The following is a 12,449-nucleotide window of genomic DNA, read 5'->3' on the forward strand; positions in this document are numbered from 1 at the left end:
GAAGGGATTGTTGGTCAGTAATTTATTTATTTTTTTGGGGGGGACCATATTTGGCAGTGGTCAGGGATCAGTCCTGGGGTGCAGGGGACCAGATTCAGGTCAGACACATGCAAGGCAAGTGCCCTACCCACTGTGCTATCTCTCCAGCTCCAGTCAGTAATATTTTGGGGGCTGAATGGGGGGTATTGGGGCTGACTGTGCTCAGGGATCACTCCTGGCAAGGAACAGGGGACCATATGCTGGGGATCGAACCTGGGTGGGCCACATGCAAGCCAAGCGCCTTACCTGCTGTACTATCTCTATAGTGGCCCCAGTAATTTATTTTTTAAGATAGATCAACCTGGATGAATTGCATCCTGGTGCATCTCAAACCTTTTTTATTTTTACACTTACAAAACTTTCATGTTTGAGTTTCAGTCATACAATGATAGAACACTCATCCCTCCACCAGCGTACATTTTTCACTACCAGTGTCCTCACTATCCCTAGCCTCCCCCACCCCACCCCTCAGAGAGTTTCCTTCTTACTCTGTCTCTCTCTACTTATGGGCATTATGGTTTGCAGTACAGATAAGGAGAGGCCATCATGTTTGGTCCTTAGCCTACTTTCAGCACACTTCTCCTATCTTGAGCAATCCCTCCAACCATCATGGAGTTAGTGATCCCTTCTCTATCCCAGCTGCCTTTTTCCCCAGCTCATAAGGCAGGCTTCCAATCGTGGAGCAAACTTTCTGGCCCTGTCTCTACTGTCCTTGGGTGTTAGTTTCATATTATGATATTTTATACTCCACAAATCTATGTCTGTTTGTCTCTTTCTGACTCATTTCACTTAACACGATACTCTATAAGCAAATCTCATGACTTCATCTTTCCTAGCAACTGCATAGTATTCCATTGTGTAGCTGTACCAATGTTTCTTTAACCAGTCATCTGTTCTTGGGCACTAGGGTTATTTCCATATTCTGGCTATTGTGAACAGTGCTGCAATGAACATACAGGTGCAGAGTGCTTCTCAAACAATATGCATACCAGCAACCTAAAATCACCACGGTGAAATAACTCTATTGGCCAATCTTCTTAGGGTAGAACAGAATCAGTATTTTTTTTCTTTTTCTTTTTAAAGTTCTGTAAATTATCTATTCTTTTTAATTTTTATTTAATTAATTAATTTATTTTTTGCTTTTAGGGTCACACCCGGCGATGCACAGGGGTTACTCCTGGTTCTACACTCAGGAATTACTCCTGGCAGTGCTCAGGGATGCTGGGATTCCAACCTGGGTCAACCGTATGCAAGGCAAACGCCCTACCCGCTGTGCTATCGCTCCAGCCCCTCTATTCTTTTTTTAAATTTAGTTTTTATAATGTAGTTCACAATATTTGATTACATTTAGTATTGAACACCAATCCCACGACCATGACACCTTCCCACCACCATATTTCAGATGTTTCCATCCCAAACCCCAAACCCTGCCCCAAAGAAGAACCAAAACAATTTATATTGTTTGTTATGAATAAACCACTGAAAATGCTCCAAAAAACTTTCCTTAGAGGAGAGTGTGTGAAGATCGTTGTATTTCACCCAGGAGCCATCAAGCCCTTCTGTAAGAGATTACTAATATGTTGTTAAGGGTTGAGTCTTTCGCTCCTCTTGGAATATGAGTGGTGTGATGTCTGAGATTTCATGCGGCTGAAAATGCGGCTGCGTGGTCCAGGGTTTGCTCGCGGGTGAGGCGAATCGGAGCGTGTGGAGAGCGAGGGCCAGTATTTCTACAAAATGCCCAGATGAACTGAGCCTGTTGGACTGTGGGCCATACTTTGGGTAGCAAGGTTGTGGAACCCGGAAGGGCTCTTTTTTGGGGAGGTACCAAGCAATGCTTCTGAAACTGCTCCCCCACCCCTCAGAGATACTCTTCCATGCAAGGGCCCCAGGATGCCAGGCTACTTCTCCTGGGGGATGCAGGGGATACCCAGGCGGGGCTTGCACCCTACATGCTTTGGGAACACGTGGTGTTGGGAATCGGTGGCCAAAAGTGCCCTGCTGCGTCAAGCTTGAGAGTTGGATGCCCAGCAATGCCCACGTGCACTCCGTGCATCCAGGGCCCTGGCAGGCTGCTGTCCGGGACTCGGAGCTGGGCAGCAGTGTCAATCTCAGGCTCAGGCTCAGGGCAGCCAGGCTCCCTCACGCCCCTTCTGTTCCCGGCAAGCGCTGCGAGCACTGTGGATGGGAGCAGTGCGGGCTGCGGTGCTGAAAATGCGTGTGTGTGGGGGGGGGGGTACGAGGCCGCCGCGCGGGTGACCCCCGCAGCACCAAGCATCCTTTCCAGCACCATAATCAGGCATGTCCGTGACCCCTAATCATCGCAACTGTAGGCAAAAGGACCGTGGGGGAGGGGAAAGCACGCCCTCACCCTCACCCCAGCACTTCCCCAAGACTGTCTTAGAGGCCTTTACAGCGACCCAGGGAGAAGGTCACCACTCCTTTGTTTCGTTTCGGTGTTTGGGCCACACCCGGCTCTGCCCTCGGGTTACTCCTGGCTTCGCTGGGGGACCACACGGAGTGCCCAGGATCCAGCCGGACTTGGCTCGGTGCAGGCGCCCTAACCACTGCACTGTCTCTCTGGCCCCTCATAGGGGCCTTTTTTGGAGGGCGGGGGGGGGGGCACATGGAAACCTGATCTGAAATCCAGCCCACTAACCTTTGTAACCCCCCTGAGTCGGGAGCCCCCCCCCCCCTCCCGGGGACCCGCTGGGAGCCAGCCTGCGGGCCTGCGTCTCCAAGAAAAACCCGGGACTCGGGTACTGGGACGGTCCTAGGAAACGCGGGTCCTTTTGTGTAGGGGCCTTTTGTCTAGGGATCGCCCGGGGCTGCGGGGGGGCTGGCGGAGTGGCGGGCCGCCCCCACGCGGGGCCTGCGGCGGGCGCCTTCCCTCCAGTTCCCCCTGGCCGCGGTGCCGGGAGCGGCGCCCGGCGCACCCTGAGGCCTGGGAGCGGCGCGCCCCGCTCGCCCGGGGGCCGCCCGGAGGAGGCGGGGAGGAGGAGGAGGCGGCGGAGGAGGAGGGGACCCGGGCGCGCTGCGCTTCCCGCCGCGCGGCGGGCGCGGGCCGGCTGGGCGGGGTCGACCGCGCTCGGGCCGCTCCCGGGGCTCGGCGCAGCGCCCCCGGCTCCCCCCACCCACCCACCCACTTCCCTTCCTCGGCCCGGCCGCCCCGCGGGCGCGACCTCTGCGGGCAGTGACGAGCGGGGTGGAGCCGCGGCGGCCGCGGGGGAGCGATGCCCGCGCCCCGCCGCGCCCCGAGCCCGCCCCCGGCTGCCGCCCGCCGCCTCCCGGGCTGGCGGCGGGACTGAGCGGGAGCGGCGGGCCGGGACGCGCCGCCGGCCGGCCCGCGATGTCCCCATTGTTCAGCTGGGTGGCCAAGGTAGGCGGCGGTTACCGACCGGGCGCTCGGCGCGCAACCGTCGGGGCGCGCGCGGGGGGCGCGGCGCGCGCGGGACGAAGGGGGGACCCGGGGCCCGGCCACCAGGTGCGCTCTCGGTCCGGGGGTGCCCGTCCCGGTGCCCGGGGCCGGGGCGGCGAAGTTCGGGGCGCCCCTCCGCCTCGCCGGACCCCCCGCGCGGCCAAGCCGGCCGGTGGGGACCCGCGTGGCTCCCTCTACCCCCCGACCCAAGTTTGCGCCGGGGTGTCGGGGGGCCCCCCGGAGGAATGCGGCGCGCTCGGAGCCCCGGAGTCCCGTCGCTTGTAAAATAAAAATGAAAAACCTGGGTTTCAGGAGGGTTTCAGAGCTGCCTTTTCTAGGCGAAGTAAGTTCTTTCCGCTCGCTGCTTTCCTAAAAGTTTAGATTTATTTTTCCTTTTCTTCTTTGAGCGCTGGGACCTCTTTGGGGGGAGTGCCACTGGGGGACAGTGATCTAGCCAGGGTTTCGCGGACGCGGAAACGATCTCGAGCGGGACCCCACCAGCTGGGGAGTGTAGTGGAACTTTATTCCCTCCCTCCCCCCTTAAAAAAAAAAACAACAACAAAACCCTTGACAGTGCCAAATACTGGGGTCATCATGCTGCTCCCCAGCTTTTAAAGGCCCTGTGGGTCATTGGGGCATCTTGGCATGTCTCCTCTGCTGTCCACTTGACAGGCTGGCCCCCTTTCCCCGAGGGCAGGTTGAGGAACGAGCTTCTTTTATGCAAGAACCCCGTAGGCATTCCCAGGGATCCCGCACAATCTTGGGCCGCTTCTGGGACTTAAGAAAAAAAAAAAGTGGTTCTTTAAAAAAAATAATAATAAAAGAACAAACCTGTTTTGTGAGTCAGATAAGGCCTGCCTCATTTGAGTGATAATAAAATGGAGACACAGTAGATAATAGTCGTTAGGCTGACCGCGGGGCTCCGGCGTGCATTTCCGAACTCACCCGAACCCCCACTTCCTGAAACACAGCTGGTGGCAAAGTGAGGGCCACTGAAAGTCTTGCCCTTTTAAAGTGGTTATTGTTCGGAAGAACAAAAAGCGATAATGCCCAGATTTTCTGGTCTGAAGTGATAGCTAATCAGCCTTTTGGAAAGTGATGTTACAACTTTCTAACGGGTGTTGTGTAGTTTAAAATAATACAAAGTGTTTTGTCTGCTTACATTTTATTCACTGGAGAGGTAGAGAATGAGTTCTGGTGTGTTTAACTTTGATACTATGAGGTCAAAGGGAGAAAGAACTCCTGCTTTGTTCAAAAATCATTAAGAAGAGAGGGCCTGAGCATTCGTATGGTCCCCTGAGCACAGAGCCAGGACTAACCCTGAGCATCACCAGGTATGCCCCCCCACCCCCCAAACAAAACAAAACAAAATTATTAAGGGGGAACTAAAGATAAGAGGGTGTTTGCCTTGTAGACTGCTAACCCGGGTTCAATTCTCTGTATCACACCTGATCCCCGAGCCCTGTCGTGAGTGATTCTGCAGCTGCAGTCAGGACTAAGCTCTGAGCACAGCGGGGTGTGGCGAACAAACAAAAATCATTGAGACAAATCTTAGGTCTGGGGAGAAGCTCAAAGGAATGGAGCTTGAGCCTTGTGTGTGGAGTCTCCACGTCCATCTGGTGCTGCCGGGTCCTGAACACCAAGTGCCAGGGCCCAAAGTAGAATTTTGGCAGGCCAGAGCTGGCATGCGTGTAGTACATCCTCGGGGGAGGGCTGCCCCACGCAGAGCTCGACCTTCAGCACCTTGAGCTATCTCCCCAGTGTTAAGAATTCAGTCTTGGGGGCCAGAGCGATAGTGCAGCAGATAGGGTACGAGCCTTGCATGTGGCTGACCAGGACTCAGTCCCAGCACCCCATATTGTCCCCCGTGCTCTACGTGAGTGATCCCAGAGCACAGAGCCAGGAGTTAGCCCTGAGCAACATCAAGTGTGGCCTCCCCAAACTGAAAAAAGAAAAGAAAAAGTTAACCAAAAAAAAAAAAAAAACCCAACAAAAACCAAGCCTACTACTGTTAGTACTGTTTTCGAGTTTTATTTATTTACTTTTCCAAGACGTGTTCAATAAGGTGCTTTTCTCTAGAGGAGGGAGATGGGCTTGTTTCTTTGGCCTGTGGAGGTGAGCGTGATCACAGAACAAAATCTGTGTCCCAAAATAACAGAGTAAACCTCACCCCGATCCCAGCCGCATGGGTAAGAAAGGATGGTCGGTTGTCCTGCCCTGTCTCCGAGTGGCAGTGCCTTTGGAAAGCTCATAACTGCACTGTGCAGCTACTTGCCTTAAATACCTTAAATCCCTGGGGCTGGAGCTATAGCGTTTGTCTTGCACGAGGTAGACCTGGGTTCGATTCCCGTTTGATCCCCTGAGCACCACCAGGAGTAATTCCTGAGTGCAGAGACAGGAGTAACCTCTGTGCATTGCTGGGGGTGACCCAAAAAGAAAAGAAAATACTGAACCCTTCCAAAATTGTTTTGAACAACAGCAAAACTGTACAATAGGGCTGGAGTCATAGCATAGCAGGAGGGCATTTGCCTGGCATGCGGCCGACCCGGGTCCAATCAATCCCCGGCATCCCATATGGTGCCTAGAGCACTGCCAGGAGTGATTCCTGAGTGTGGAGCCAGGTAAACCTGAGCATCGCCGGATGTGACCCAAAAAGCCAAAAACAAAACCAAACAAAACTACCATGCTTTTAGAGCACATTCACAGGGGGGTGGGGGCTTGGGGCTCTTCCTCGCTCTGTGCTCGGGGTGTGGGTGGGATCGAACCAGGGTGAGTCACACGCAAGGCTGGTACTTTTCCTCTCTCTCGGAGCCCCCCTTAACATAAATTTTTATTTTCTTTTGGGAACACACCTGACGGTGCTCAGGGGTTATTCCTGGCTCTGCAGGCAGAGGTCACTTCAGGCAGGGCTCAGGAGACCATATAGGGATGCTGGGGATCTAACCCGGAGCCGCCAGGTGCAAGGCAAACGCCCTGCCAGCTTTCCCATCGCTACCACCCCTTAGCATAATTTTTCAGACGTGTGCTTCGGGCCAGAGAGGTTGCTCAGTTGGCTGAGCACGTGCTCGGCGTGTGGGACTCCTGTGGGTCAATCACCCCCCTCCCAGCTGTGCTGGCTTGGCCCCAAGGCCCCCTCCCCACCTCCAGAACTAAAGAAGGGAAAATAGGACTGCTTGGAGTTTCCTAGGTGGCAGGCTATTAAAATTGTACCCTGAAATTAAGTGATTTTTACGGCTAGCGTTCTTCAGTGAGGGCTTCCAGGATGTGACAGTCTTCGGATTTACAGATTAGCGGAGGTGTTCTATGGGGTCTTTGGAGCCTCTGGCACAGACTGCCTGCACTGTGCAGTCCAGTGTGCAGTCCCAGTGCCGGCATACGCAGTGCTCGTGGGAGTAGTCCGCTGAGCAGTCTAGCGCCCACACCCCTCCCCTAAGCCCTTTCACTGCAAGTTTGTTTCTTTTTTAAAAATGTTTTGACCAGGGCTGAAGTGACAGTACAGCAGGTAGGACGTTTGTTTGCCTTGCGTGTGTTCAACCCGGGTTCATTTCCCAGCATCCCATATGGCCCCCTGAGCACGGCCAGGCGTTACTTCTGAGTGCAAAGCAGGAGGAACCCCTGGGCATCGCTGCGTGTGACACAAAAAAGCAAAATAAATAAATAAAAATTAAAGCAAATGTCTTAAAAAAATGTTTTGACCTTTGTAAATTGTAGCTGGATGGTGACAGGGAGGCGGCAGGGAAGGTGGTGGGAGTCTTTTGTGCAGATGTACGGCTGAGCGTGATTTATTTGACTTTGGTGATGCCTCGATAACTCTACCAATGTTGAAGAGCGAGCAGTTTCATGGTGTAGGAATAAAGCAAAAAATCGGGATTTTTTTTTTCTTTTTGTGTCACTCCCAGTGATGCACACAGGTTACTCCTGGCTCTGCACTCAGGAATCTGGGTGGTACTCAGGGGACCATATGGGATGCTGGGGATCGAACCTGGGTCGGCTGTATGCAAGGTAAATGCCCTACCTGCTGTACTATGGCTCCAGCCCCTAAATTGGGAAATTTTAATTGGAAATACTTGTTTTAAAAGATGTGATCCGGGGGCTGGAGCGATAGCACAGCGGGTAGGACATTTGCCTTGCACGTGGCCAACCCGGGTTCGATTCCCAGCATCCCATATGGTCCCCTGAGCACCGCCAGGGGTGATTCCTGAGTGCAGAGCCAGGAGTAACCCCTTTTTTTTGGGTGTGACCCAAAAAAAGCTAAAAAAAGAGAAGAAAAAGATGTGATCCAGGGGCCTGAGCAGTAGGACAGCATGTAGGACACCCTGGTTCCATCCTCGGCACCCCGTATTGTCCCCTGGAGCCACTGCTGGAAGTGGTAAAATAAACTAGGGGGGAGCATAGGGCGAGATTGTTTTTATAAAAATTGGATATGGGGCTGGGGGTCTGGCTCAAGTAGCTCAAGGGTGTGAGACCCTGGGCTTGATCCCCAGCACTGCATAGAAGAAAAAAGACACATTGTCACTTACCCACCATCTGGAATGTAAGACCAGTGCATGCCGGGGTTACAAGAAATTGGACTAAGATTAGCAGATTGTGATTTCTTGATTAGTCTTTCCCTGGTGATTCAGGGCATTTGAATTTTCACATAGACAGTAAAGTATTTCTGAGGTGCAGTTTCAGGCTCAACCCACAGAAACCCCCAAGGATGTGGCACTTTTGAGTGTTTGTGCTCCTCCGTGGACCCATGCATGCTGGCCACTGCAGCAGGACGGCGTGACCCGGGGCAGCTGGATTTGCACCTGTCTGCAAGGGCAGTGGCTGGGGTTGTTGCTGGTGTCTCAGTGGACTTTAGCTACACCGATGTCAGTTTGTCGGATTAAAGTGGAAAAGGTGGAACTAAATAGGATCCAGTCTTTGAGTTTTCGAATCCACCTTGGTTTTCTTAGAGTTTGTGGCGTGCATGAAGTTGGTTTCCCAGAGCTTGTGGCTTTATTCAGCACGTATTCACTGGGTTCCTCCTGTGAGCCAGGCACGGCTAATGCACAGGAGGAGTTGGTTCGCTTTGCACAATAGGTTTATCTTTTAGTAAGTGAGCTAAGTATTTAAAAATGCCTTGGGGTGGGGGAGGCGGGAGTTTGTACAGTGGTTCAGGTGCCCGCCTAGCATAGATTCTACCCGCATTCTGTTCCCGAACCACAGTGTCCCCTGAGCATTGCTGGATGTGGCCCGGGAGGTCCCTGAGCACTACTGGGGTGGACCAAGGTATCCCTGGCACCCCAAGAACCTGGTTGGCAGAGAATCGCCATAGGAACCCCCAGGTTTTCTGAAAGCTACCTGGAAATCCCTCCAGTGATTAGGGAAGGAAATCCTTTCATAAAATAATCCCTCCTTGATATTTCATGTAAATATCTTATTTTCCCATGTGTTGGCCTCAGTAAAAATAGAGGTTTCTAGCCATTATTCCATTCAAGAAGTCAGTTCATAAATGTGTACATTCAACAGTTGTTTATCGAGCAGTTACCGGGTGCCAGGTGCCGCTGTAGGAGCTGGAGGTCCAGCAGTGAACAGAAGCAGAGCAGTCGAGCCCCTGGTTTCGTGGAACTGAGTTCCAGATGGGAGAGTGAGAGCGGAGAGACTTGCAAGTAGGGTGATTTCTTTGTTGGGGGGGCAGCCCCTGGCTGTGCTCAGGCATTGCTTCCGGTGCTGTCTGGGGGACTCTGTGCAGTGACCCACCCGCTGTGCTCTCTCCCCCGCCTGGAGAGTGCCAGGAGGAAATGCACACATGGCTGTGTGCGGTCGAGGCCGGGGTGGGGGGTGTGGGGGGCATGGAAGAAGGACATGAAGCATGTTGTGCGCAGAGAGAAGAGCAGGGGCCGGGGCTGGAGGTGGCACCGGGGGACAGGCGTGCTGGAGCGGAGAGGGGGCGCCCTGGTTGGGGAGGCCAGGCGAGTGGGGGCTGCAGGGCACCGGGCCTGGCGGGGTCACTGGGCAGGGGCGTGGGTGTGGGAAGCGGGTGGTGTGTGTGAGGGCCTTGGCCGGGGACACACGGGCTGCAGGTAGGGAGCACGTCGGCGGCCCCTGTGGTTCCGGCTGCCCATGGCCATGGCAGAAACAGCAGATCACGGTTCTTTCCCTCCTGGGCTGCTGCCACCACGGGCCCTGCCGCTGGTCAGCCTGAGCTCCGTGTGCAGTTTGGCGTGTGAACGGCTTCTTCTGAGCCGAGTCCAGTTCAGCCCGTCCCAGGCCGACTGCTTCACGCTCTCACAGCTTTAGTCATTGACCTTTGAGGTTTCTGCTGACTGCCCAGTCTGCCTCGCTGCCCCCCACCCCGGCCTGGCCTCTAGATCTGCCCTTGTGTTTGTTTCCCGGACTGCCGGGGGTCCTTCCTGTAAGGGACCCCCCCACTCCCCGTGTGCTGACACCTGGACAGCGTCCGCGTGTCCCGATCGTCCCACTGTGGGTCGTTCAGGACATACAGCTTAGATGTTTCCAGGAGACTCTCCTGGCGTTGAATTGGCTCAGGGTTTGAGTTTAATAAAACCTCATCACAGCCAAACAGTCCCTGGGATTTGAGAAATGTGTGGCCGGGGCTGAGTGTGTGAGGTGCCTCTAGGACCCCTGCCCCCCCCCTCCCCTGCCCCCAGGAGCTCTGCTGGCCGAGAGCCGCTGTCACCGGCTCCAGCTCTCGGGGACAGGGCTGTGAAGCCCCAGCTGCTCGCAGACCTTTGAGCCCAGAGCCGGGATGGGAAGGAGGCAGGTCGGAGTTTGCTCCCGACAGACCCGGCTCTTGGGGCCGCCCTCCCTGGACCCTGCCCTCCCGTCCGGTGCTGCTGGTGACCAGGAGGACACGGGCCGTGACAGAGAGAAGGCGAGAAGGCGTTTCCTCCGCTATGCCCTGGAGGAGGCGGGGGGGGGGGGGGGAGGGAACCACCACCGGGGGGTGGGGGCTGCTGGGTGGCAGATGGTCCTGAGGGGTGGGACCCACCGCAGGGCAGCGCCTTCCTGGAGTAGGGAAGGGGGCTCCGGAGAAAGCCGAGTCACAGGCTGACGCCAGAGCCGAGACCGAGAGTGGCCGGCAGAGCGGGGCCGAGGGTGGACAGGGTACACACGCGCTTCGGATGTCCAAGCCCCCCTCTCCTGCAGACTCTGGAGCTGTGTTCTTCTCGTCAGTGCTCACCCGAGGAGCATCTCGTCTCCTGTCCTTGCCGGTGGTCCCCAGGGACGAGGGCTGGGGAAAGGCTCTCAGGAATGGTGCTCGTGGGCCAGAGTGTTTGGGAGTTGTTCACTGCTGCCCACCTACCCACCCCCTTTGCCTTGTTGTGGAGACCAGTGGTGGGGCGTTCACTCAGGGGCCACACCCAGCTGTGCTCAGGGGTTGCTCCGGGCAGTGCTCAAGGCCCATGTGGTGCCAGGGATTGGACCGGGCTCCCTGCGTGTCAGGCAGGTGCTCAGCCTATCTCCTAGTGCCAAACCAGTGAATTTTTGTTTGTTGTGGGGCCACACCTGGTGATGCTCAGGGGTCACTCCTGGAGGACTCGGGAGATCATCTGGGGTAGAACCTGGGTCTGCTGCATGCAAGGCAAGCGCCCTACCCACTTACTCTCTCCAGCCCCGGGAGCAGTGAATTTTATTTTATGATTTTTTACTCCCGGGGAAGGCAACTCAGGTTAACAAATCACCCAGTCTCAAGGAGCCTCAGAATTAGGAGCGAGCCCTTCTTTAAGTTCCAGCAGCCCCAAGAGGCCCCACGGCTCGTCACTGGTGTGACTACTGCGTGACCATCACCGTCACTCCACAGATTCTCTCCCTTTTTTCTTTGCTTTTTGGGTCACGCTTTTTTTTCCCCCCTTTGCTTTTTGGGTTACTCCTGGCTCATGCACTCAGGAATTACCCCTGGCGGTGCTTGGGGGACCCTATGGGATGCTGGGAATCAATCCAGGTCGGCCTTGTGCAAGGCAAATGCCCTCCCCGCTGTGCTATCGCTCCAGTCCCTGCACAGACTCCCCTCCATAGGAGAAAAGGGTCACACGGAGCCGTGAAGGGGCTTAGTTCAGACAGGATGGCGGAGCTCAGTGGTGGAGAACTTGGACCGCTGGAGTCTGCGTGCTTTGCCAGAGCCCCTGTGCTGATGTTGGTGCATCTTGTGGCTCAAGCGTTTGGCTAAAAGTCGAGTCACGCACGTCTCCCCAAACAGCACACCGTTTCACGGCCCACGTGAAACAGGGCTGTGCCCGCAACTCGCCATGGCTTGTGTTTCCCCCCCGTGGGTCCCTGTCAGTAGTTGCAGGTGCCCGTGGGGCCTGGCGCCTGAGAGGAACTGAGTGCGACAGCTGGAAGGGCGGGTGGGGCGGGGGGATCCTCTGACACGTGAAGGCGGCACCGAGTGAGCCGAGCACGGAAGCCACCAGGGCCAGGGGGGTGGTGACATGGCTCCTCTCGTGGCTGCCCTGCCCTGCCACGTGTGTCACGGGCACACATGTAGACTGTGGCTCTGCTCTGCTGGGGAAGAGATGGCTCAGGCAGATGTCACCTGCAAGGCAGGTTTGGTTTCTTAAAAAAAAAAAATATTTATTTATTTATTATTTTTGATTGGGCTGGAGCGATAGCACAGCGGTGGGGCATTTGCATTGCACACTGCTGACCCGGGTTCTATTCCTCCGCCCCTATCAGAGAGCCCGGCAAGCTACTGAGTATCTCGCCTGCACGGGCAGAGCCTGGCAAGCTCCCCGTGGTGTATTCGCTATGCCAAAAACAGTAACAACAAGTCTCACAACGGAGATGATACTGGTACCCGCTCGAGCAAATTGATGAGCAACAGGATGACAGTGACAGTGACAGTGATTATTTTTGATTATTTTTAATTTATTTTTTGAAATGGATCACAGTGAGACACAGTTACAAAGTTGTTTATGATTAGGTTTCAGTCATACAATGTTCCCACACCTGTCCCTTCACCAGTGTCCATGTGTCCATTTCCCATCGCCAGTATCTTCAGTTTCCC

General features: G+C 55.1%; 1 protein-coding gene across 3 annotated transcripts in view; it reads left to right on the plus strand.

Moving 5' to 3' along the window:
* Positions 1–12,449, plus strand: part of TBC1D1 (TBC1 domain family member 1) — a 190,733-nt gene that overhangs the window by 88,699 nt on the left and 89,585 nt on the right. Inside the window, exon 1 of one of the 3 annotated variants that reach the window (XM_055140319.1) lies at positions 3,317–3,415. The exons of the other annotated variants lie outside the window; for them this stretch is intronic. Within the exon in view, the coding sequence (XP_054996294.1) occupies positions 3,386–3,415 (30 nt within the window). The 5' untranslated portion in view covers positions 3,317–3,385. Of the gene's footprint in view, positions 1–3,316; positions 3,416–12,449 lie in introns of those variants that run through there. 3 annotated transcript variants of the gene reach the window in all.

The sequence above is a fragment of the Sorex araneus genome, chromosome 5, assembly GCF_027595985.1.
Source record: "Sorex araneus isolate mSorAra2 chromosome 5, mSorAra2.pri, whole genome shotgun sequence".
Lineage (NCBI taxonomy): Eukaryota > Metazoa > Chordata > Mammalia > Eulipotyphla > Soricidae > Sorex > Sorex araneus.